Source organism: Sarcophilus harrisii, chromosome X, assembly GCF_902635505.1.
Source record: "Sarcophilus harrisii chromosome X, mSarHar1.11, whole genome shotgun sequence".
Taxonomy (NCBI): Eukaryota; Metazoa; Chordata; class Mammalia; order Dasyuromorphia; family Dasyuridae; genus Sarcophilus; species Sarcophilus harrisii.
In genome coordinates this window covers 25,702,307-25,727,255 of record NC_045432.1, presented here as the reverse complement: position 1 = coordinate 25,727,255, position 24,949 = coordinate 25,702,307, and the positions used below count along the sequence as shown (strand labels likewise).

The 24,949-nt window shown below is 38.5% G+C and overlaps 1 protein-coding gene across 1 annotated transcript in view; it reads left to right on the top strand.

The window, feature by feature from the left end:
• LOC100934912 (A-kinase anchor protein 17B) overlaps positions 1–24,591 on the top strand; it is a 46,053-nt gene extending 21,462 nt beyond the window's left edge. The window contains exons 2-5 of the mRNA XM_031945172.1: positions 7,199–7,985; positions 10,696–10,820; positions 14,837–14,957; positions 16,963–24,591. Coding sequence (XP_031801032.1) covers positions 7,215–7,985; positions 10,696–10,820; positions 14,837–14,957; positions 16,963–18,588 — 2,643 coding nt within the window. The 5' untranslated portion in view covers positions 7,199–7,214 and the 3' untranslated portion in view covers positions 18,589–24,591. The remainder of the gene's footprint in view (positions 1–7,198; positions 7,986–10,695; positions 10,821–14,836; positions 14,958–16,962) is intronic.
• The last annotated feature ends 358 nt before the right edge of the window (positions 24,592–24,949 follow it).

Here is a 24,949-nt window from a genome sequence, read left to right as displayed (position 1 = left end):
CTTTTAGTTGTAGAGACTGCTTTTTTAAGGGCAAGTTCTTTTTGTCTCTGTATAATAAAACCTTTTGAGATTTTTTTCTAGTTGATTTAGGAAAAAGAGCCCCTCTCTGCATAGTTGAGAAAAACTCTGTTTTCCAGTTTGAAAAAAGTGTTGTTTTATCCTTGTATGGATGTCCAGTAAGAATTTGTAGGGCAAAGTATGAAGTATGAGTCCAAACTCAGTTTTTGCTCTGTAACTAGCTATCCTGCTTTCCTAACAGTTTTTATTGAAAAGTGATTCCATTTCCCAGTGTGTTTTCTACATGGACTTATCAAATACTGACCTTATTCATTAGGGTCTATTTTATATCCTTCCTTCTGCTAGTTTTCTCTCTTATAGATCTGGATGTTCTTGTCCTTCTCATTTTCTGTATGAGTTTTGTTACAATTCATTCTATTAAATAACTTACTAGTACTTTCATTGTTATTGTATTAAATCTGTAGATTGCTTTGGTTTAAAAAAATTGACATTTTTGCTATCTAGCTGTGAGCAGGGGATATCTTCCTTTCTATCAAAATCAGAAATGTTCAGCTTGCCTTTACATAGGCCTTTTGTATACGTTGATAAGTTAATGACCAAATATGTGATATGCTTTCCTGGTAATGTAAAGCACAGTCCTCTTTGCACTTCTTTTGATTTTTGGTGTTGGTCCAAATATGGAGATAATTGCTATGGGTTTATCTTATGTCCTTCTACTGGTTACTAAAGCAATTTACCTCCATTACTTTTTGGGCTGTCTTGAGTTTTTCTGGGTAAACAATCATGTTGCCTGCAAATAGAAGTAGTAGACTCCTACACTTTGCTCATCTACTTAGATTACGTCACACAAGGAGTAAGCAGCAGAACCTGGTCCCCTTACTCCAAATCCATTTGAACTCCCATCAACAATGCTTATTTAATTCATTGCTTTTTCATGTTATGTAACATCAGCTCAGGGTTTCAAATATGTACTTTAAACAGCATAGCAAAACAGATTCAGCTCATTCTTCTTTTTGGATGGCTATATGTATTAAACAATTTTTCCTTCTTATTGAACTGAAATTGACTTCCCTGTAACTTTGAGCTGCTTATTTCTCCCTTTCCTTGGAACTACACAGAATTAAATGTGATCCCTCTTCTTTAAGACAGCATTCTACATGTTTGAAGAGGACCTAATGATCTTCCTTACCCTTCAACAACAGCAAAAGACTTGACTACACTAGGCTAACCATTCCCAGGTCCTTGAACTGTTGTGCATGTGGCTTGTTTTTAGAATCCTTTACTGTACTTCCCTACTCTGTGGATTTGGCCATGTTCCAGTTTGTACATGCTCTTAAAATGCTGATCCCAGAGGTGAACACAATATTCCAGAGATCATCTGACCAGGACTAAAAGAGAACAGGCTGATTGATGCTTTCCCTTGTTCCAGTTAATTTACTAATTAATGCCATCTAAATTTTTATTAACTTTCTAGATGATTGCATCATCATATTCTTGACTTAGAATAAATTTACCATTAGTTAAAATCCTCAGATTCTTTTTTCCTGTATGAATTACTAATTACCTTTCCTTCATCCTATACTTTTATAGTTTTTGGTAAACCTAAATGCGAGAATTCAAATGTATTGCTCTTAAGTTTAATCTTACTGGTTTAGACCCATCAAGATGGTTTTTGAATCTAGATTCATAAAACCACATTAGCTATCTATCTTCATTTCATCTCTTCTGAGATTTTGTTAAGACTGCCTTTTATGTTTTCATCTAAGTCACTAGTAGAAGCATTCAGTGAGATGGGGCCAAGTACAGGGAAACTTCTAGCTTGCCACCAGAGTCTATCAGCCAACATCTACCTGTGACTGCCGAATTCTACCATTATCTGACATATGGTCCTCCATGTTCACATGGATCATGAGAGACTATCATATGAATGAATGAAAACCATTTATTAGACATGATATCCTATGTGCCAAGCATTGTACTGGGTTCTAGGAGTAGAAATATTAAAAGTCAGAAAGGCCTTGCTGTCAAGGAGTTTGGAAATAGGAAAGGACCACCCACGTGGGAGATTGATGATGGGGGGGGGAAGGAAGAGAGTCATAAGGAGACTTATGAGATCCTTCTCTGAATGCTAGTGTTGACTCAGAGATTGGTGTGCTCAGAGGTAGAGGAGGTGACTCTATATGTTGTGGCTTGGCATAAAGATGACGGGCTGGCTGTGGTGAATGCTTTCCAGAATCTGGCAAAATCAGATCAATTCTCTTCTCAACATTCTTTAGCAATATCCTATTGCGTATTCTGAAATTTAGGCCAACCCTACAGGCTGGTATTCAAGGACCTTCATGATGGGATATTACCTCGTTCTTCCAGTTTTATACTGTTTCAGGTGAATTGGGCTGCTTGGTGGTCCCTGAATGCATTTCCTACCTTCATGACATTGCCTCTGCTGCCTTCTGCTTTCATTCCCCTTCTTCACTTGTTGAATTCTCCTACCTTTTAAAAGTCCAACTTAAAAAGAACCATCTTTTCTGGGAATCTTGCTGATCACCTTCTGAGCTCCCCCCCCCCCCCAGTTGTACTTTATTTTTGAATGTACTAAGGCACTGAGCTTGCAATATTATGTATTTTAGTTATCTCTGTGTTTAGATGCCCTTCCTGAGGACAAGGATTGTGTCTTATCAGTAGCTCTTTTATCTCCCATGGCAGTTCATTTCACATCTAGATAACACTAATTGTTATGAAGTCAGCTCATGTCAGTTGTTTTCAGGGTCTTCTCTTTTACCCTGTGTGGGTTTGTGTTTGGTCTTTCTTTCTTTCTTTCTTTCTTTTTTTAAATTTTATCATTGTCCTGGCAGGATCAAGTCAAGGATAAAAAGACTGTCTCTAAAAAAAGTGAAATCTGTGAGTTTTAGTTTTAGTGAGAGAGCTTAAAGAATCTAGCTAGGAAAGTGTTTAAGCCATTGTATTTCTTATATGTAAAGTGTTTCGCTTTACCTTAAAGCACTATATAAATGCTAGCTAGTATTATTAATAAAATACCATCTCACAAGGGTATGCATTTTTTCAAAAGAAGAAACCATCTTCAGATCTGCAGTGATGGGATTAAAACAAAGTAATGCAGCTCTGAAATTTTATAACCCATGTAGTTGGCAAACATTATAAAAATGCTAAAAACAGTTAGTGTTGGTGGCTCTGTGGGACGGTAGGCACACTGAGACACAATTAATGGAGTATTGACTTGGTCCAGAAGTCTTGGAAATAATTTTAGAATTATGTGAGGAAACTAAAACATTGAACTTTGCCCCACAATCTCATTATTAGGCAAATTATCTTCAGGAAAGAAAAGTTTTATGTATAATAAAATATTCATAGCAGTATTCTCTGTGATAATAAAAAAAAAATGGAAATAATGTGTATCCATCTGTTGGGGAATGGCTAAAGGAATGGTGGTACACGAATGTAATGGTATGTTAGGTGTACTATAAGGTAATAAATATGAGGAATTCAGAGAAACATGGGAAGATGTGTATGAAATGATGCAGAGTGAAAAAGGCAAAACCCAGAGAGGAATTTATACAGTGGCTGCGATAATTTAAATAATAACAATTAAAAGCAAATTTGGAGGAATAATGATGAACAGTGTCCATTGGTCTTGGAGACTACATGTAGTAGAGAGAACTACAAATGTAGAATACAGGATATACTGTCAAAAGGGAGTCTGTTTTTTGGAATTTTATTGAATTGTGTAATGCTAGGAAATGTCTTTGGTCCTAGATGATCAATGTTTAGAGAACTATAATTGCCTTATGTGAAACATAGCATACACTGTTTGTTTTTTTTTTTTCTAATGCAAGCCAAAAGTGATAGGAATTTATGGGGGAAGTGATTTTAAATAATTAATTATTTTTGCTTTTATATCATCATTTCTGAATATATCCTTTCCCTTCTCTTACCCAGTGAGACTCTTTGTAACAAAGAAAGGAAAAGGAAAAAAGGAAAAAAAAAGGTTCGGCAAAACCAATCAATACATTATCCACATCAGATAGTACACGCAACATTTTCTGTCCTCTGCTAAGAAGGGAGAGGTATATTTTCCTAGCTCTTCCCAGGGACCAAGCTTAGGTCTTATAATTAAACTGCATTCACGGTGATTGTTATTTTTGTTCTTTCTGTTTGCATGATTGTTGCTGTCATTGTATGTATTGTTTTTTCTGCTTCTATTTACTTCTCTATGTATCAGTTCATATAAATCTTCTCATTTCAAATGGTGGGGGTAGCCAGATGGCACAGTGTATAGAAAACTGGCCCTGGGATCACTTGAGGCCCAAGATGACACAACAGTAACTCTGTGACACTGGGCAAGTCACTTAACCCCATTGTCTCACAAAAACCCCAAAACAAATGGGGCTTTTTTTGTCTTTTAACCTCTTTCAGGTATATGTCTAGATATAGGTTCTTTGCATCCAAAAGTATGGATCTTTTAGTTACTTTTTTAAAAAGCATAGTTTCAATTATTTTTCATTATGTTTGGCCCATTGACAGTGTAACAATGTGCCTGACTTCCCACAGCCTCTTCAGCATTGACCATTTCAGTCTTTATTCCTTTGAATCAATTTGTTGGAATGAGATAAAACTGAGATTTGGGGAAATCTTTCACATGATTGTTAATGGTTTGTAATTATTTTGTAAACAGTTTGTTCATGTCCTTTTGACCACAAATGGTGGGGGGCAGCTAGATGGCACAGTGAATAGAGCACTGGCCCTAAGGTCTCTGAGGACCTGAGTTCAAATATGGTCCTCAGACACTTAACACTCACTCTTTTACACTAGGCAAGTCATTTAACCACATTGTCTCACAAACTCTCCCCCCCACCAAATATATTGGTGTTCATTATTTATATGTCTTAGTTATCAGACCTCAGGGTGGGATTATGAGAGGATAGAACTTGCACAGTTTATAGTCTCTTTACAAAACCATTTCTTTAAAAATCTCTATTGTTACCTTCTGTTTAAGATGGGCAAGAAGAAATATTAATTTTCAATTTTCCATTTTAGGAATCCTCTTAAAAATGTTCAGTTCTAGGGATCATCATGCTATTTTTTTTTGCAAAGATGGAGAAATGAGGGTCAGTTAGATATGCAACTAGTTGAACAGCTGGCTTGATATGTAACTGGAGCATGTGGAATGCTTTAGAGATTGGTGATTGACCCTCTGTTACTTTTAATATTTTTGTGCATCACTTGGATAAAAACATAAATGGCATGCTTATTGAATTTACAAGTGGCACAAAGCCACCATCGGGTGGCTAACATATTGGATGACCAGTCTGAATCCCAAAGAGCTTTCTTGACAGACTAGATTATTGAGGCAGATCAAAGAAGATGCTTTTTGATAGAGATAAATGTGAATGCTTTAATTTTTTTTGAAATACAGTTTTATTTTTATTTTATTTATTTTTTTATTATAACTTTTTATTGACAGAACCCATGCCTGGGTAATTTTTTACAACATTATCCCTTGCACTCACTTCTGTTCCAATTTTCCCCTCCCTCCTTCTACTCCCTCCCTTAAATGGCAAGCAGTCTTATACATGTTAAATATGTTATAGTATGTCCTAGATACAATATATGTGTGCAGAACCGAACAGTTCTCTTGTTGCACAGGAAGAATTAGATTCAGAAGGTAAAAATAACCTGGGAAGAAAAACAAAAATGCACACATTCACACTCATTTCCCAGTGTTCCTTCTCTGGGTGTAACTGCTTCTGTCCATCATTGATCAATTGGAACCGAGTTAGATCTTCTCTTTGTTGAAGAAATCCACTTCCATCAGAATACATCCTCATACAGTATCGTTGTTGAGGTATATCATGATCTCTTGGTTCTGCTCATTTCACTCAGCATCAGTTCCTGTAAGTCTCGCCAAGCCTCTCTGTATTCATCCTGCATCATTTCTTACAGAACAATAATATTCCGTAACATTCATATGCCCCCAATTTACCCAACCATTCTCCAGTTGAGCTGAATGCTTTAATTTAAAATATCTGCCTCACAAGTTTAGGATGGAGCCATGACTAGATAGCAGTTTATATGTAAAAGATCTGGATTAGGGTGGTGTGATATAGATCCCAGCTTCTTAAACTATGGGTAGCTACCTCATATGGGATTTCTTAACTAAATGTGTGGATTTTGAAATTTATTATCAGTAAATGTTATAAGATCATGTTATAAGAGGAGTTAAAGGAACTTGAGGTGTTTAGCTTGTAGAAAAGAAGTATCTTCAAGAACTTGAAGGGCTTTCACTGGAATGGCTGTCATATGTTCTTTTTGGCTCCAGAGGGCAGACCTAAGAGGAAGTTGCAGACTCAGTTCTGGGCTTGGTGCTTCGAGAAAGCACCTAATAGTTAGGCCTGTCCTAGAGTAGAATAGGCTGTCCCTCACCAGTACTTTTCAATCAGAGGCTGGCTGAACACTTGTGAAATCTGCTGTATGAATTGGCCTGTGTGATCTCTGAAGACCTATCAGAGATTCTTTAGAAGAACCATGTTGGTTTGCTGGATAAAATGCTAGGAAGATCCTTGTGTTTTAAGTGCTGTTGGTTTCAAAGGATGAGCTTATCGTCTTCCAATAGCCAAACTAGTAGGGGAATACTCTTTCAAGCTCAGAGATGAAATGTGTCCACTGAGTACCTAAATTCATGAATGCTGCTTAACAGAACTAGATTTTGCAGTACACGTCATTCTTTATAGGATCTCAGACTTGCGAGTTGATGAGACCTAGTAGATTGAGAATTTGCCTTGACAGCTAGAAGCCCTGTGGTCAAGTCCTACCTCTAATACTAACTTTGTGATTCTAGGAAGCCTCTTCATCAGACAACAGGTGCAGCTGTCTAAGACTGTGAGTTTCTGTGCAGGTGCTGACCTGCATTGGTAAAAAGACTTTCCTCATTTGAGATTTTCCTAAACCACATCAGTTACAGGGTCCAGTCCTTAACCCTTTTCCCAAGCCGAAGATCTTTTGGGAATCCTAGGGTTTTAGCCCAAATCAGTCAGGGTCTAATTTTAATTCTAGACACTTACTTTGACATCTCACTTTGATATGCCAGTGCTAGTGGGAGGTGTCCAAAACTCGATCTTGATTTCCCTGTTTGTGTTAACATCATTTTATCTTTTTTCTCCTTAAGGAGCATTGAGGACACAATGACTGTCAGCATAGTTTACGATAACTCAGAGGCCATGGAGCTGTGTGCAGCTCAGCACCTGTATCTGAAGCCTATAGCCAGACTGACCATCAATGTGATGCTGCCCGAAGATCTCACATATACTAGATCATTTTCCAACTGGGAGATACTAGACCATCTGAAGAATCTTATTTGCCCAGATCAGTTTAGCACTGTTCGACTCTCAAAGAGCACCAAGGACTTCATTCGGTTTGAGGGCGAGGCAGAGACCAGAAGTCTAGTTCAGATCCTAAAGGCGAAACTGCATGGAAAGATCATTAGGTTGAACGGCTTGAAGAACGGCTTGAAAGTAGTGGCCACAGATGCCTGGCCAGACTTCCCATCCCAGCAAGACTGGGAATTGGCTTGCAAGAAAAACAAGGCAGAAAGTGATGAGCTTCTTAACCAAAACTTTAATGAGAGTCTTGATTCCATTTACTTTCAGGGGTTGCCCTGCAAATGGTTTGCATCCAAGGGTTCCAGTGGGGAAAAACCATGTGAAGAGATCCTCAGGGTAGTGTTTGAAAGTTTTGGGAAAATAAAGAACATTGACATTCCCATGCTTGATCCTTACCAAGAAGTGATGGCCAGTGGCACCTTCAAACATTGTACCTTAGGCAGCCTTCAGACTTTTGAAGCTTTCATCCAGTATCAGGAGTATGCTGACTTTGTCAAAGCCATGGAATCCTTGAGGGGAATGAAGCTGATGCTTAAGGGGGAAGATGGGAAAGCCCTGGCCTGCAACATAAAGGTAACAGGCCTGGCTGGGATTTACAGATGGGACAGAGCCGAAATGAAAACATCTAGACCAACCTTGTGCCTCTGGTCCCATTAGGCTTTCAAATGGCAACTAGCATCTGGATCTCGGTTGTCATGACATTGAAGTCTTTTAGAGAGAAATCTTTTTGAAAGTCTTCTTTTCTTCTTCTGTTACCAGGCAAGCCATCAGCTAGTGTTTGAAGTGATGGTTATTAGAAGTGGATAGGAAGAAGAAGACAGGGCATGTGGGTTTTTTTTTTTTAGGATATTGGTATCTTGATGCAGGATTTGAACCCTACTCCCAAGTTGATTATTGATAGGTTCACACATCTGGAAAAGTTCTTAGAGACTGTCTAGTTACAAGCCCCTCATTTTACAGAGGGGAAACTGAGGCCTGGAGAGATTAAGCAACTTGCCTGAGATTACAGAGGTAGTATTTGAATCCAAGTCCTGTTAATCCAAAAGTCAGTTTTCTTTGCTATATTGTCTCTCACTTTCTATACTATAGTTGGGAAGTCTTTGATTTTGGTTTGGTTTAGGTTTTTTTTTTTTACATCTCTGATTTGGGTTTTAATGGAGCTAGTTTTTTTTTTTTTTTTTTGGACATCTCTGATTTGAATTTTAATGGAGCTGGCATTCATTGAAGGACATTTCTGAAGCTAAGAAACTTACAAATTTGAGAGATTAGGACTTGACAGAAACTACCAGGAAAATCATAGGAGCTTTGGCTTTGGGAAAATAAGAGACTGGCATTTATAGCCTTAGCCCAATTCCACCGAGAAAGGAAAGAAAAACTGGAAGATAGTTTGGTAACCTTGTCAAAAAAAGGAAATGAAATTCCTTTGGCATGATCTGTTCTTGGGGAAGCAACCATTTCTTTGTGATCTCTGACTGCTTCCTTACCCAAGTGGTCACTGATCACGATGTAGAGTTTAGGCAGAAAAATGAATGAAAATTCCCTTGGTAGGCTCCATTCTCTTTCCTTTTTTGAAAATTGGGATAATATTTGCTTTTCTCTTGTCCTGGAGCCACCATCTTGTACTCCATATTATTTCAAAGCTTAGTTTAAGCAGTTTAGCAATCACTTCCACCAGGTCTTTCATCAGCTCGAGTACGAATTCATCTGGGTCTCGTGTGACTTGAACTCAGTAAGTATAACTAAATTCTATCTTATATCCCTTTACTTCCATTTCATCTCTTCCAATTTTCTCTACTATTGCTCTAAAATTCATTTTTGTCATCCTTAGCTTTCCTTATCATTGTTGGCTTGTTCTGATAGCCTTAATTCTCATCATTCTGGGATGTGCTAGGTGTTGTTATTCATCTTCTGTTATGTGCACCCCTGCTCCCATCTTGTGTGCCCCTGCTTTTGTCTTCTCTGCTTGATGTTGAACAATCAGCTGGGTTGTTGAGGCCCATGTGCATTCACATCTTTAAACATTTTCTTTCTTCCTCACTGAAAATATTGCTTGTCATGTTCTTAGAACTTTTTTCTTGGGAACTTCCAGTCCCTCTTGGACTTCTTTCGGTGGTAGAATTTCAGGGCATGGGATCCCCTCTTATCTTTCCTTAAAATCATTAAAATGTATTCTCCCCAATCTAAGGTACATGTCTACACTATTCCCAGTTCTCCTCTCCCTCTAGCATAAATTTTATAGGTGGTCATCTCCCCACTAGGCTCCTATCATTTTTACCCTCCATAGTCAGTTCTCCTTTGCAAGTGGGAGTAAAAATTCCTTTTATTGGTTCTTCTACCTTTTGAAGGATGAAATTACTATTAAGGTAAGTAAAGAAGTTAGGACCTTTTTTGTTTTTAGTAGAGAGAAAGGTCCAGCAGTATCCAGATAACAGAATTCTTCTCTCATGCCTCAGAGCTAGTCTTGTGATTTGTTTCCTGAACTCATCTATTGACTTTTTCTGCCTAGGTGGTCTGCAGTATATTCTGATGATAATTTCACTTCTTGTTTCTGCCTCTATTGCTCTTTTCCCGAATGTTCCCTGTCATGATTTCCTTTTCTGATTCCTGGATTTCTTTGCATAAATATATCTTCTTAATACCCCCATGTACTGTTTTTCCGTTCTACATTTTTTACCTATGTTATTCCTTTCAAATAAAGTATATTCCAGAGCCCTATTGAAATCATAAATCTAATTCAAATTACATCTCAACAATACCTCTGAAGTAAGATTTCTCTTGCTGAGGATAGGATTTTCAGTTTTATCTTGTTTATTCCCCATATTTTGAGTTTAGAGATTTCATGCCATGGGTTTTGTGGCTGGCAGTTTTATACCTTATAGTTGGTAATTTTGACTGTAGGAATACAAAAACCCTTAATGGAGCTCGTCTTGATAAGTAGTAAGCAAGGTGATATGTAGACAGCTTGTACAAGTGTGCCCCAAGAAGGGCACTTGAAATCACCTTCCTTAACTAACATGGAAATGTGCAAATGAACATCTAATGACTCATACGACAAGGCCTGTTCTCCAACATTATGGCTGGAGGAAATTCTGGCCTCTTGTTCAGAGAAGCCGCTAGACACTATTGGAGTGGGAATATGCCAGGATAATGAGGGATTTCTTCAGCTGACTGTGAGCCCTTGGATTTGGTTTTCATGGATGGCTAGCCAGACTCAGTAAATCCTTGGTTTCCCCAAGTCAGTGAACTTGGCCTTTTACTGAACCTTCACCTTCTCTTTGGACAGGTTATGTTTGATACAACCCAACACTTCAGCGAAGGAGCTATAAGGAAGAGAAACCAGGAAAGATTGAAATTGCAAGAGCTGGAACAGGAGAGAAAAAGAGAAAAGAAGCGAGAAGAGGCAGAAAGGTGAACTTAACTTTTTTTTTTTATCAACTTCAGGGTGAAATCCATGCAGCAGGCTTTGATTGTGAGGGCCCTGATTATTAGGAGTCGAACAAGCCGGGGCCAATATTGGCCCAAGCTTAAAAACACAACCAAAACTGTACCTGCTTGGTTTGTTTGTTTCATGCAGGAAGTCTCCATCTTGGTTGTTCCATTTATGTTGGTGTGAAATGAAAATGAATGTGGCCAGAGGTTCCCTTTCACAAATTTCCTGTTGTTTTTTTTTAAATTATGAACTCAGACATCAAGTAAGAACATTTTCATGTAGATGAAGAACAGAAAAAGAGGATTGTAAATGAAACAATGAGTATCATGTTTTTCTTAAAAAAATTAATATATATGTGTTTTTATACAAAATATGTACAAACATATATATGTATAAAAAAATTTTCATCCAACGATCCCACCATTGTTCTGTTTCCCTCTGAAGCTTCTGATCTTCTTTCTGCTTTCTTATGTATATTTTAAAGTGTTTAATTATCATTGTTTATTTTTTGTATCTGTCACTTCCCCTTCCCTTTTCACACACTTAAAAGCTCTCCCTTATAACAAATAGTCAAGCCATACAAATTCATTCATTTATCCAGAGAGTTCGAAGACAGAGTGTAGAAGTGCAGAATGTTAGTCATGATGGCAGAACTTGAGAGTCTTAGAATTATAGGGAGGGTGAGGTTAACTAATATCAGAGGTCCCTTCAGTGCTAGTTAGTGTCTTCCCTCTGAAGTCACCTACCATTTTACACTGTATAGTTCTTGCATGTTCATTTTTTGTATTTGTTCTCCTTTATTGGATTGTGAGTTTCTTGGGAGCAAGGAGCTCACAATGTTTTTACCTTTTTTGGTATCTCCAGAGCTTTGTATGGCATCTGGTATATATAGTAAGTGCTTAATAAATGCTTATTGAGTGATTTACTCACCTAAGTTTACCATAGATCTGGGAAAGATTTTTGCTGGGCAAATGGCAACTAGAATTAGATTGACCCATAAGGCCCACAAGTATTGACTTATTGGCCACCTCTGTGTTGGGATCATTTTTGTTGTCTGGGCTACTTTTTTGGTGTTCAAGAACCTTTCTCCTTTCTTGAACCTATCAGTATTTTTCACATGGACCCAGGTTCCTTAGGAAGGGGAATTGGTTTTCCCCAACAGCATGTCAGGAAGGTCTGAAATATCAGAAATCTGAAAATCTATTCTCCCACGATTTATATGAATAGAATCAGGCTCTTTCACCTCTTTATCCCTTCTCCCTTGATCTCTTTCAATCTTTTACAACAATTTCTTGTCATTTCTTCTTTGTTTTCTACTTATTTTTCTTAATGGGATAATGAGTCACCTAGGGTCGCTGCAAAATGAAGATGTTTTAGAGAAATATTGCCAGAAACCTAGTCAAGACAAGGAGCTTCAAGATCAGCCCAGAGGGGTTTCCAACTAAACATAGTTTGCCAGGCTTTTGAACAAGGCCTTGGTCACATTGTTGATTTATCTTTTTGGAGTCTTGAGCAAAATCAGGCTTAATTTTTGGATGACTGAAGTAGACAGACTCATGACATTCTAGGCCAGTTCTTCTGTTTGTACCCTATTTGGCACTAAGGAGTCATTCTCATTCTTTAGGCTCTCTCAATATTTGTAACTTATTTTCTGCTTTTGAAGGGGAGGGGATTAGCAAACTGAACCTTTGATGGTATCTTAAATTTTTGAAAAATCCACATAAACTTCAGGCCTGGCATAAGAGTTGGATTGCAGTGGGCCTTGCCTGGAGGAAAGAGGAGGCTAGAAGATCATTTTCCTTTTACATATCACACCATTTTTGCCGAGGTTTCTGTTTTAAACACTTTATCTCAGTCATTTAGTTGACTATAATGTCCCAGGAGAGTTCAATTTGTCAAAAGAACTTGAACAGAAACAGTAATGTTTGGACAGATTTCTCAAAAGACTTCTCTTGGGATTCTCTTTTGACTGAATGCTAAAGAAAAGTCAATGACCCTTAAATTCTTGATGTGTTGAGTGTATTTCCTTGTTCATCAAGGATAGTAAAGATTTTTCTTCATTTTTCTGTTTCTATAGTTTTACCTTTTTTTTCACTCAGTCAGCATTCAGTAAGTACCTACTATGTGTCCATTACTCCTCCAAATGTGGGGGATACAAAGACAGAAGCCTTTCCTATGCTCCCAGAGCACATTGTATTCTATCGGGGAGACAATATCAACATGCAGGAGTATAAACAAGATGCATGGAAAAAAATACTATTTATAAAAACAGCTTTGCTCTATGGAAATGTGATTTTGTCTCATGAAATTTTAAAAAATGTTTGAGGTAGTGCTTAACTAGAAAGTGCTATGGCTCCTTTGTGAGGCACAAATAAACTATTTTTTCCTTGCCACAAAGATGTAGCATCAAACAACAAAAATTCCTGCATTGACCATATCCAAAAAAAGTCTCCTAAATAACTTTTTTTGAAAATAAATTTCCTTTTTCATTATTATCAACTTAGCAACCATGAACAGTTCATATATAAAGAGGATCATATATAAATCTATGAATCTCTATTCCAAGTAGTTTGTCTTAAAGTATATATTAAATCTAAGCTAGTGGTTCCAATGCTATCATTCTGGTTGATGTTCCCTTCTTTTGTGTATTTTTAAAAACATCTTATTGATTTGATCTTATTCTTTTTTTTGCCATCACTGTCCCTCTCCTCCCCTAGATAGCCCTTCCTTGTAACAAATAAAAATGACCAAGTAAAGCAGATCCATACATTGGCCATGTCGGAAAATGGATGTCTTTTATGGAGCTCCAGGCCATCAGTTCTCTGCTGCTACAGATGACAGTAAGGAGCACTGTGGCACTGTTCAAGACTAGCTCTCCTACCTGAAAAGAGGGGTAGGGACAGGAGCTGATCTAGTTGGAGAAACTATTGATTTAGCTGGGCAAGCTATTGGTCATAGGTAGAGCTGCTGGGAGACTTTGGTGTTAAAGAATGAATGAAAAACAGTGAGTGCTTGCTCTTGCCCAAGTCCTGTGCTGTGTGCTGGGGGATAGGAATAGGAAAACAACTAGGTAGTCCCTGGTCTGAAGGATCTCATGTTCTTTTTTTAATGTTTAATTTTTTTTTTTCTGAGGCAATTGGGGTTAAGTGACTTGCCCAGCGTGACACAGGTAGGAAGTGTTAAGTGTCTGAGACCAGATTTGAACTCAGATCCTCCTGACTTCCGGGCTGGTGCTCTATCCAATGTGTCACCCAGCTGCCCCAGGATCTCACATTTTGATAGGGAAGGCAACACATATAGAAGGGTTCAGTTGAAGATGGGAAGGCCCAGTGATCCTTACAATGCAGTAGCAAATGCCCAAGGTTAATGCAATCTGCTTTCTTGTCATTTCCATTGGTAAAAAACCATATGACATTCAATTTGGTCTGAGGATCTTGTGTCCAACTCAAAGGAATTGTAAAATGGCTATTCCAAAGAATAGGAATCACTTCTCCCCCAGCACTCTCTGGACCTTTGGGGAGATCACGGACTCATTTGGGCAGTCTGATAAAGCCTCACATTTTTAAATGCATAAACTGAAACATATGGAATTACAAAGAAAGCCAATTATGTTGAAATAGAGGGATCAAAATATTTAAAAAAAAACCAAACTCATAGATCTCAAGTTAAGAACCTCTTTTCTAGAGATATTTTCACAAGCATCAATGAAAAAGAACATGTAAATGCAGTGAGAGAAGAGAATTTGAATATTAGAAGCAGCTAAAGATGAGCAGATATGATTGCATAGCTTCCCCCATGAACGATTTAAAGGGATTTCTTGAGAATGGAGCTTTGAGAGCCCCCTACAAATTCCTCCATGTGTACATTCTTCATCCTAGTCGGATAGTGCCAGGACCTGACATTTCTTGGTTAGTATAGTCTGTTGATGCCAGATATCTCAGTTCCAGCCCTTAGAGAAATACCCTGTGGCTTGTTCATCTTAATTGTTACCTAGGAAACGAAAAGATGATGAGAAGAAGCTTCGAGAAAAGAAGAGGAAAAGCAAGCTTAAACGGAAAGAACAGAAGCAGAAACTAAAGGAGGAGAAGCGCCCCAAAAAGAAAGCTAAAACTCAGGTACCTAATTCCGGTTCCCATGATGAATGGGGGGTGGGGGGAGCAAGAGAATATTTGCTGGTCTTGAGGCATGAAGGGACCCTTCTACTGCTAAGGGTGCTGCTAAGTGGAATTATTTCACAGTCCGTCTTTAGATTTGGCAGCAAGCCCTTGTGCTGAATGGGACACCCCTTTTTACTGAACCTGGGTGGTCCCTTCCAAATAGGATCCATTTGAAGACCATGCTGAATTCAGTGAAGCTTTCTTTAAGCTGCTACTGACAACTCAATTCATGTAAACAGTAACTGGAATATGGGATGAGAATCTGTATTTATTTAAAATGGAAAATAATCTTCCCTCCCAGCATTTTCTGAGGTCTCCCATCAAGAAGAGTTTCTTTAGGGTTTCCACTTATTGCTCCCAATACTAGAGAAGAGAAACAGCACTATAGTCTGTGAAGAGTTCAGATATGGAGCCTCTGTTTCCATTTATCAGACTGACCTTTTGCCTGCTATATAGCTGTTTGTTTTACAAAGTTCCATTTATGTTTTTTTTTTTTCTTTCTAGCAATGGACTTTGAAAGACATTCAGAGATCCCAAATTTGGCTGAGTAGCAGCTAGGATAGGGGGCCTGACTTAGAGTTAGGCAGACACTTATGAGCTGTGTGACACTAGGCAAAGTCGTTTCACTTCTGTCTGCCTCAGTTTCCTCATCCATAAATAATAGCATCCATCTCCTAGGATTGTTCTGAGGAGCAAATGAAATAACATTTGTAAAAGTACTTTGCACACCTTAATGAGCTATATAAATTCTAGCTGTTATTAGTAATAATTATGCAAAATTAATCATTCTGATATTAAATAAGCACAACCCAGATTCCTTCAGATTTTACAGAGGAGGAAACTGAGAGCCAAAGGAAGGGAGAGACTTACCCAAGAGCAGATGATATTACCATTAGCAGTGCTAATTAGTGCTACTGCCACTATCTAGAAACCAGAGCTTTATGGGGCAATGACCCATAGCAGGTCTGTGGCAAGTAGTGTAGTAGTTATTATCCTCATTGTATAGACGAGAAAACTGAGGCTTGGATAGATGAAGTGACTTGTCTCGGGTTCCACATCTGTTTTGTGGAAGGTCCAGGATTTGAACTAAGGTCTCCCAGTTACAATTTGTACTCTTTCCACTGCACCAAAACATCTCTTAAGAATTCCATTTATATTTGAAGTCTGGAGCCTACTAACCAGTGGGGGGAGGGGGGGCGGGGCTGCAGATAGGGAAAGACAAGGTCAAAACATGATTAAAAAACATTTAAAATGTTTAAAAATGTTTTTATTGATGCCTTGTTTTCATGCCAGTCATTTCCTGATATACCTCCTTGAATTCTTCCCTGTTTAAAAAAGAAAAACAATTAACCACATTTGACAGAATATACGGCATGCCATACAGTGGTATCCCAGCTCTCTATAGAGACGAGGAAAGTATAAGTGGTATTTACTATCTAGGACCAAGATTGGTCTTTGCTGCAATTAGTCTGAATTTAGCTGACTTTTAGCCTTATTTACATTGCTGTGGTTAATGTGGACATGATTCTTCTAGTTTAGTTTTCTGCACATCACACCATGTAAACCTGTGTTTCTTGGAATTCTGCATACTTGTCATTTCTTTCAATGCAATAACATTTAATTATATTAACATACACGATTTGTTCAGCCATTCCTCAACTGATAGGCTCTAGTCTCAGACATAGATATTTTCTGACAAAGTTGAAATGACCTTTGATTTCATCTTTCTTTATGATAGCCAAGGAGTAATTAATTCTCTTTTAGGTACCAAGTATCTAGCTCTTTAATCTTGTAGTACTTAAGTCTTGTTAACGTTATTTATTGGCTCTATAATCTACAGAGCTGAATGTAGTCAGAGCTCTGATAACAAGTAGCTCAATGAAAAGAAATTAAAACTGTATTTGAGACTTTTTTTTGCTGTGTTTTCATCTGAGTTTTTTTTTTTTTTTGCTTGTTTTTAAAGCATTTTAATTCAAAGGAAAGTGGAAAAGTTAACAGTCAGAAGATGGAGAACCCTAAAACTGAAGAAGTGTACATTCTGGAGTCTGAGGTGAAGACATCGAAGAGAGAAAATACAAACCCTCTAAATTCCCTGTTCCAAGAGACAAAGAAGAGAATGTTAGAAAAAAGGTCTCTTACGAATATAAATACTCTATTTCCCCAAACTACGAAGAGGAATGAACTCTTTGAATCTCCTTCTTTTCTGATGGGGAAAATGATTCTAAATGAGCCAAGTGAAGAAGACACTGATCAGTTATCTGAAGTAGGCAAGCACAGTTTTATCTCTCACTCAAACTCTTTACAGATCACAATTAAACAAGACCCGAGCCAGGTAATACAGTTTGTTAAAACAGAAGAAGATGATGAAGAAGATTGGCGGGTATGGAATACATCCTCTAACCCTAAAGTCTATAAAGAAAAACGTAACAGAAAAGAGAAAATCTACGAAACTGAGGAATTTATTTACTACCTGTTAAATTACTACCAACCTTCAGAATATGCCCGTTTTTATGAAGACCCAAAGAATACTTTAAGCAAATTTCGATGGCAAAGAGAGGTCCGTGACGTTGGAACAGAGCTAAATATCAATTCGAACCAGTCAGACAGTAACATCATGCAAAATGGGCAGAAGATCAGTTGGACTCCAGAGCATGATCAGCAGTGGAAGTTTGCCCATCAGGAGTCAAGGCCCAGACCAAGAGAGGATCCAGACACAAGCTATGCTGAAGGATTCACAAGGGCACTTAAACGCCGTTACATAGAGTCAAGCAGTGAAATTGAAGATTTTGCATGTGATGTGGGTGAAAACCCATATCAGTGGCAGAATTCCTATGTTAGCTCCATCAAAGATCCCAAGTATCGGGCTAAGAGAAAGAGTTCTCAAATCACTCTTACTAGCACTCCTTATGAGGTAGCAGACTTTTTAGAAGAGATTAGCAGTAATTCTGATTGCTTTAACGAAACAGTAAGTGAAGACAGTGAGCCTCAAAGCCCTTTTCCAAATAGAGACAAGTTGATGAAGGTGAAGGAGAGCTCAGACAATTATGATGAAATTATTGCCTTTGACCGAGAAAACAGATGTAGCCAGTGTGGCATGTGCCCAAAGTCTAGTGGCTTAAAAAAGCCCTTCAGATCCAAGCTCAAGAAAAAAGTAGAGAGGTCCATGAATGAATTAAAATACTCAGGGCCCAAAGATGAATTTGCAACCAATGGTATTGAGAGAAACGCCCGAAAAATGAAGGGAAAGTCACTCGTAGGAGACGATTTTTACGACGACCTCCTTGCACCAGATCACTTCGACTTATGGCCTATCAGAAAACCTGAGAAGAAATTGATGGAACCCAAGATGAAATTTTCATCTTCACAAAGCATTACTATCCCCCTACTCAAGAATTTTTGTGAGCCTCCAGTTAGTCCTTGGGAGCTGAAGTTTGATCAAGACATAAGAGCCTCTAACAGATGTGTTAAACAGAAAGAAGGAACCTCAAATTCCAGTGATTGTCCCACCAGTTGTGACAGTCCAGATCTTCTTTCCTCTGAAAATGATTCCGAAAAGAAATCTTCAGTCTTTAAACCGAAGAATTTTTGAGAGCCGCTGGGCTCAATCACCCATTTTTTTCATAATGGTAAATGACTTGAGAAGAGAAAAACAAAACACAAAGCAAGATCTTAGGAATTCATCAGCTAGATGGCAAGATGTCACTTAAAAGTTTTAGTTGTGACCAGTTTAACCCTTCATCTAGTATAGCTCATTTATTGTGATGAAAGCAGATATATTAGTAAGGCTTGGGGATAGTTCTAAGATGTACTTGCAGATCACTGCTAGCTAAGAGTGAGCAGTTCAATAGTTTAATTGAACCTTCAATAGAGTGTCCAACAAAGTGCAAATATAACTTTGCCGAGTAGGGAAGTGTCCTTACCACATTATTTTTTGTTCTTCTCAAAACAACAGCTATGAATTTTGGGGATCTTTTTCTGTTTTCTCCCATTTGGTCAAAAATGATTTATGAATCAAGAAGCGTGATCTTTGCATATGGCAGAGTTCTTAGCCTTTTTGTGTGTCTTGGAGCCATTTGATAGCAGTCTGGTGAAACCCATTAACTTTTTTTTCATAATTGAAAAGAAATGCTAAATTTCCATTAGAAATTAGGGAAAATCAAGATGTGATTTTTTCCCCCTCATCCAAGTTCATGGATTCTATAAAATCTATTTGTGGACCCCAGGTTAAGAACTAGAGCTTAAAAACGTCTGGTACCTTTTTGTGTTTCTTCTTGGCAGAGAATGGTCAAATGAAAAAAAGAAAGAGCTAGAATCACACTTTGAATAGTGATTTTGAAAAAATGATTTTGAACATTTTATGGACAGGTACCAGAAGAGAACAAACACACAGTCATCAATGGACCATTCCTTTGGGGACAACATGTGGAAAAAGAATGTGACAATTCATTTCATTTCCAATTTTTCCGCTTTTTCCTGGGTGCCACCTGCTAAGTGTTCAGACCCAGGGAAGAGATGACACGTTCAGAAACATCTCAAACACAAAAACAGTGTGTTGGGGGGCGGGGAAGTACATCAGACCAAAGGACTAAGTTCCTAGGGAGGAAGACTAATGTGCTTGGAGGTTTAAATGGGACAACAGAGCTCCGAGGACCTGGCAGTAGCATCTGCTGCTTGCGACGTGTCTTAATGTGAAGGCAGGTAACAAAATTGCATTGAAGTTGGCAGTGGGAACTAAGCAACTGGATCCTAGATGACCTGAATCTGGCTGAGGACTCAGCCATTCTGAGGTCTAAGGGCAGCTCGAATGCTGTTTTGAGAAATTGAGGGGAAGACTCAGAGAAGTGAAAGAGTAAGAAGAGCAAAATACTTTGTAAGTTTGTATACTTGTTTTGCTTAGAGTCGAGAATGAAATCTGTAAAAATCATTCAGTGTCCCAGGCTTTGCTTTTTAAAGGCCTCCTCATTTGTTATCCTGAGGTGTCATGGAAAAACATGACCGGGTCTGAGTCCTTGGTGAGTTTTTCTAGATGGAAACATGTTAAGATTTTTTGGATCTGTAGGCTCAAAATGGGAACTTTTTTATTGCATTACATGTTTGGTGCTGCTTAAAGTTGAACCCTTCCCCAGAATCATATAGTTATGACTTTAAGAATTTTGCAGCATATATATGATATATTGAAGTTGGGTACTCCAAGCATAGGAGATAAAAATAATTCCTACAAAATCATACTTGGCTTAAACAATTGAAAATAAATGGTCGGAGACCATTTATTTTACAGAGGCTAGAGACTAGATCAGAGACAACCTGAAGCATAAATGCTATTCTATGCTCAGAAGTCATAGCAAGCCAGGTTTGAAAAAGTGGACTTATTTTTAAAACAGGCCTGATTGAAAATTCTGGTGAATTTCTATAAGAGCACATTACCTGAATTTCTATATTCTGTCTTGTATTATAATTATTTCTCTAAAAGTGCTCCCCCTCCAGCCAATGAGATTGTGTATACGTGCTCCCATCCTATCCACCCAGTAAGATTTCGGTGTGCTTTGACCTCCCACCCCAGCCAATTAGATTGTGTTCTCGTGTGTAAAATCCCCCCAGCCAATTTTGCTGCATGCTCCCTAAGAGCAAGGTCTGCCTCATTTCAGTAGCCTCGTGTATGAAGCCTCATACGTGGCAGGGGCTTAAGAAATATCTGCTAAATTGGTTAAATTGAAGCGTACGAGGATCCCATCTTTCCCCCGGTAGCCTGAACTGTTTGAACCCCAAAATGTGACCGACTCTTGAACCGGGCCTTCTCTGGGGATCGATGGGGAGATGGGCGGTGGAAATGGAGATGGATCCTCTTCTCTTGAGCGGCCTGTGTGATGTCTGGTACCTCATCATGGAGGAAATCCTTCAAAACTACCAAATACCCCAACTTTTCTGCATTAAGAACCACATGGTGGTGGCTTAAAATATTTCAATGTATAGCTATGTGACTCAACAAGGACTCAACCGAGAATATGTTGTAATGTATGTACGCGCTTATCGTGTTGTTGAATAAGATTGTGATGAGAAAAACGTGCTGCTCTTCGTGTACAATTTGGCTTTTTGTTGAATGACTCAGCAAACTGGATGTGATCTGTTGTCAAATTTTCAAATCCCTCCTGTGTATCGAGTGCCTTTCCATGTTCTCCTAGGCTCAGGAATGACTGCTAACATTCAGACGGAGTTACTATTTTTCATAATACCTTGGAAAGTTCATACAGCTTGTCTTTTGTCAAGGGACTTTGTGTGAATTAGTGTCAAACCTACCCTCTTTGGCTTCTGCTTTTATTTACAATCTTTTGTACAGTTGCGCTAAAGAGATTGTAACAGCTACATTTATTGTGATAATATGTTGTTTCTTTGGTCATCTGGTTCAGAGTATTTTTCTATACAAAGTTTATGGGTATAAAAAGATTTGCTACTGAATGCTTCTGAAATGAAACTTTAATTGCCATAGCAATCAAACAACAAACATTTTTTAAGCTGGGCCATGTGCTTCAGAGTATTGGTGTTAGATATACAGACAGAAATGAAGAGCTTACATTCTTTCCAAATGTAGCATATGTATAAAAGGAGTTTAGTCTAGGTGTAGCACAACAAAGGATAAGATAAGATAAAAATGCTGGACCTGAAATCCGGAAAGCTTGGGTGGTTCAAATATGGCCTCTGCCCCTTACTAGCTGTATGACCAAGGGCTAGTCACTTAAGTCACCTCTTGAGCCCCCAGATTGGCGATTCTCTCCTGCTTCTCTCAAGTTATGGAGAAGTGATCTGCTGTGTTGGAGGGCATTCCAATGAAACCCCACCCATGAAGTCCTTGGCTTTTTGCCTAGTGATTTAATATCATGGAATTGGTGCTAAGGTATTCATTTGTAGCATTTCCTCCCTCCCCCCATTCTTTTACACACACCGCCCCCCCCCTCCATTTGTAAGCACTTGTGGGGCCCAGACAGAAGTAAAAATACTGGTTTTGTGTTGTGTACTTGCTCCATTCTGCTCCTTCCTCTTCCCTCTATCTTATGTTTGAGGTCAACTATTTAGAATGCGGCGCAGAGAGAAAAACCAAAACAAGGTTCACTCTTTGACATTCTGTTCTTTAGAAATCCGATGGCTCCACAAAAGTGAGGCGTGAACCTTAAGAATACTGTCAGTTGAGTTTCTTGATATCTTTTCATCTTGGTGGTGGGTTAGGAAAGCCTCTGTAGTGTTAATGAATTGCTCCACCTTCTGCCTCTTGCTCTAATGAATTACCACCATGTTAGCTTTTCCGTTTGACCTCTTAAATATATGACAGTCATAATGGTGACTCTTTATGAAAGATACTGAAAGCTTTAGCGCCATAGGGTCAGCGTGCTTTCAGTTTGCTTTGCACGTCTCAAGTTTCTCAGGTAGGAAAAAAAAAGTGACCTCTGGGTGCTGACGGAAAAACCAGAATGTATCTGTAGCACCTTTCTTATGGCTATTTCTAATAAATTGTTAACTTGATGTCTTATGAAGGTTCCCATCAGTAAAAAGAATGAATAATTTTACCAGTTATAAAAATCCCATGAATTGTCAATCAACAAGTGCTTTGTACATAGCGAGTTCTTGAGTTTTTCCCCATTCTTTTAAGGATTTATTAAATATCCCCTTCTTTTGTGCTTAGACACCCAAAGCTTTAGGTTTGTCACTTTATCCTTTCAACCCATGGTGGAGGTACTCCACAATCCTGGAATAGCCAAAGGACTTGATTGGCGAGGAAGGAGCAAATTTGCATAATTACAAATGGCCTAGTTGGCCGAGGAAGTATACCTGTCTTAGGCTTTGCATAATCTTGGCCACTGCAGATTTGCTTACATGTGTTCCTTAACCCGAGGTCTATGATTTCCAAGACCTTCCGACCATGGTGCTGTCAGAAAAGGGTGGTGATCAGCCATTCGGGTTTTGAGCTTGGAAGAGGTCTCAGAGGCCATTGAATCCAACTCTCTCGTTTTTTTTTTTCAATGGAGAAACCGAGGCTCAGAGAGAAATGATGTGCCCGGAGCCACAGCTAGTGAAATCCCTCTAAGGGATTTAGACCCAGATTTATCCTGACTTCAAGTCCAGCCCCTTTCCATTCCATCATACCTTCCCCCCAATGGAGCAAGTGAAATTGTAAAAGTTAACTTCTGGTTGATAATAGCGTTATGAAACACGTTCACATGTGTTCCTGCCGGTTCCCTGCAAAATAGTAGAAGTGTTTTAAATCTTCTGTTAAAGAATCCTAGGTTGGGGAACTTGTAAGGGACATTGACCCTACTGTCAGAATATTTTTGGGCTTAATATGGGAATTTGTTTTGCTTGACTATGCATATTTGTTACAGGAACTTTTTGTTATTCTTTGGTTGGGGCGGGAGGGGAAGGAGATAAAATTGCTTGTTAATTGAAAAAAAAATAAAATATAATAAAAAACCCCATATTAGCACGTTTGTGTTTTTGCCCTTTTAAAACCAAGTGTGATTCTGAGTGGTTTTTTTTTCATGGTAATTTACTTTGAATGACAGGATTTTCAGGCTGAGAGAGACCTTGAGTCTGAGGATCATAGATTTCCAGATGGAAAGGACCTCCGAGGTCATCTCTTACCACCTCCATCATTTCCCAGGAACAGAAAGGGAAAGGGATCCAGACAAGGTTGAATTTAGACAATCATAAATTTGGTTTAAGAATGAGGAAATGGGCCTTGAGAGAAGAAATCACTTCTCTGAGATGACATAATGCTAGAACTGCCTGGCTTTGAACTCCAGTGATTGCATGGCTCCTGCCACCTTTTTGAGCCATTATATAAATTGTTAACATTTTCTTAGTATCCTGCTTTTTGATTTTTAAAGAATATAACCAAGAATACTGGAAAAACTTGGAGTTAAAGTCTGCACACAATACAAGTAGAAAAACTGCCTCTCAACCACTGGCGAAAGGCACCAAGGAAAAAAAATTACCTGGAGCTCATTAACACTTGCCGATTGTATGTATTCTCACCTTTTAAGGTTGTTTACATAAATGGACTTTTAAGAATTTGTTGGCTCTGAGAATATTTAAATCCAGTTTATTAGCTTGAAGTAATACCTAGTGACAGAAAACTAGTGAAACAAACCCATTTCTGAAGGCCTGGGATCTGGCTACTTGGGGATAAAGTTTTTGGAGAGTTTTTTTTCCCCTCCCAATTGCCAGTTCTGTTTACATATAAAAGGAGCAAACTGATCTCTTCCCATGTAAGAGATTGTGTCACAAATATTAGGAGGTCATTTGAAGGATCCTTCCTTTATATGAAACGTGTATGGGGAACTCTTCAATTACTGGTTTTAAACCTAAGGGCTTTCCCCCAGAATCAGAATTCACTCAGAGAAAGGCATTCTGGAAGCCGAAAAGGAAGATGTCCGGCAAAGTTGATTGAGGTCTGAGAATCCAGTTCCACGTTGTATTCTATATTGCTCAGAACATTGCGATTCCAACATTATCATGGCCAGACATTAATGACTGGGTAATAAATGCTGTTTATATGACTCCTTATCTTCCTAAATAAAATATAAAGATTCCCATATTATTTTCTGGACTGTTAACATGTATTTCATTCAATACAACAAGGGCAGAGGGGTGGGAGAGGGAAGCTGGGCTGCTCGGATTGTGCAACCTGGAGTTTTGCCTTTGATGTTTCAGAACTATCAGAGTTAATGGAAGTAGGGTCAGAGTTGGAAGAGCCCCCTGCCAGGTTGGCTTCTTGTAGTGACTCCAGGGGATATTTGGTCCAGGGGCATAATAAGAAATTAGTTGAGTGTGAAAGCATTTGGGAAACCTTACCATGGTATAGAAACACTAGCTCTTGTAGGAGCTTTCATGAGAGACAATTTATGGTACATTGGGGAGCAAAAGATCCGGTGTCCAAAATGGCAGTCTGGCTAGCAAAGGGG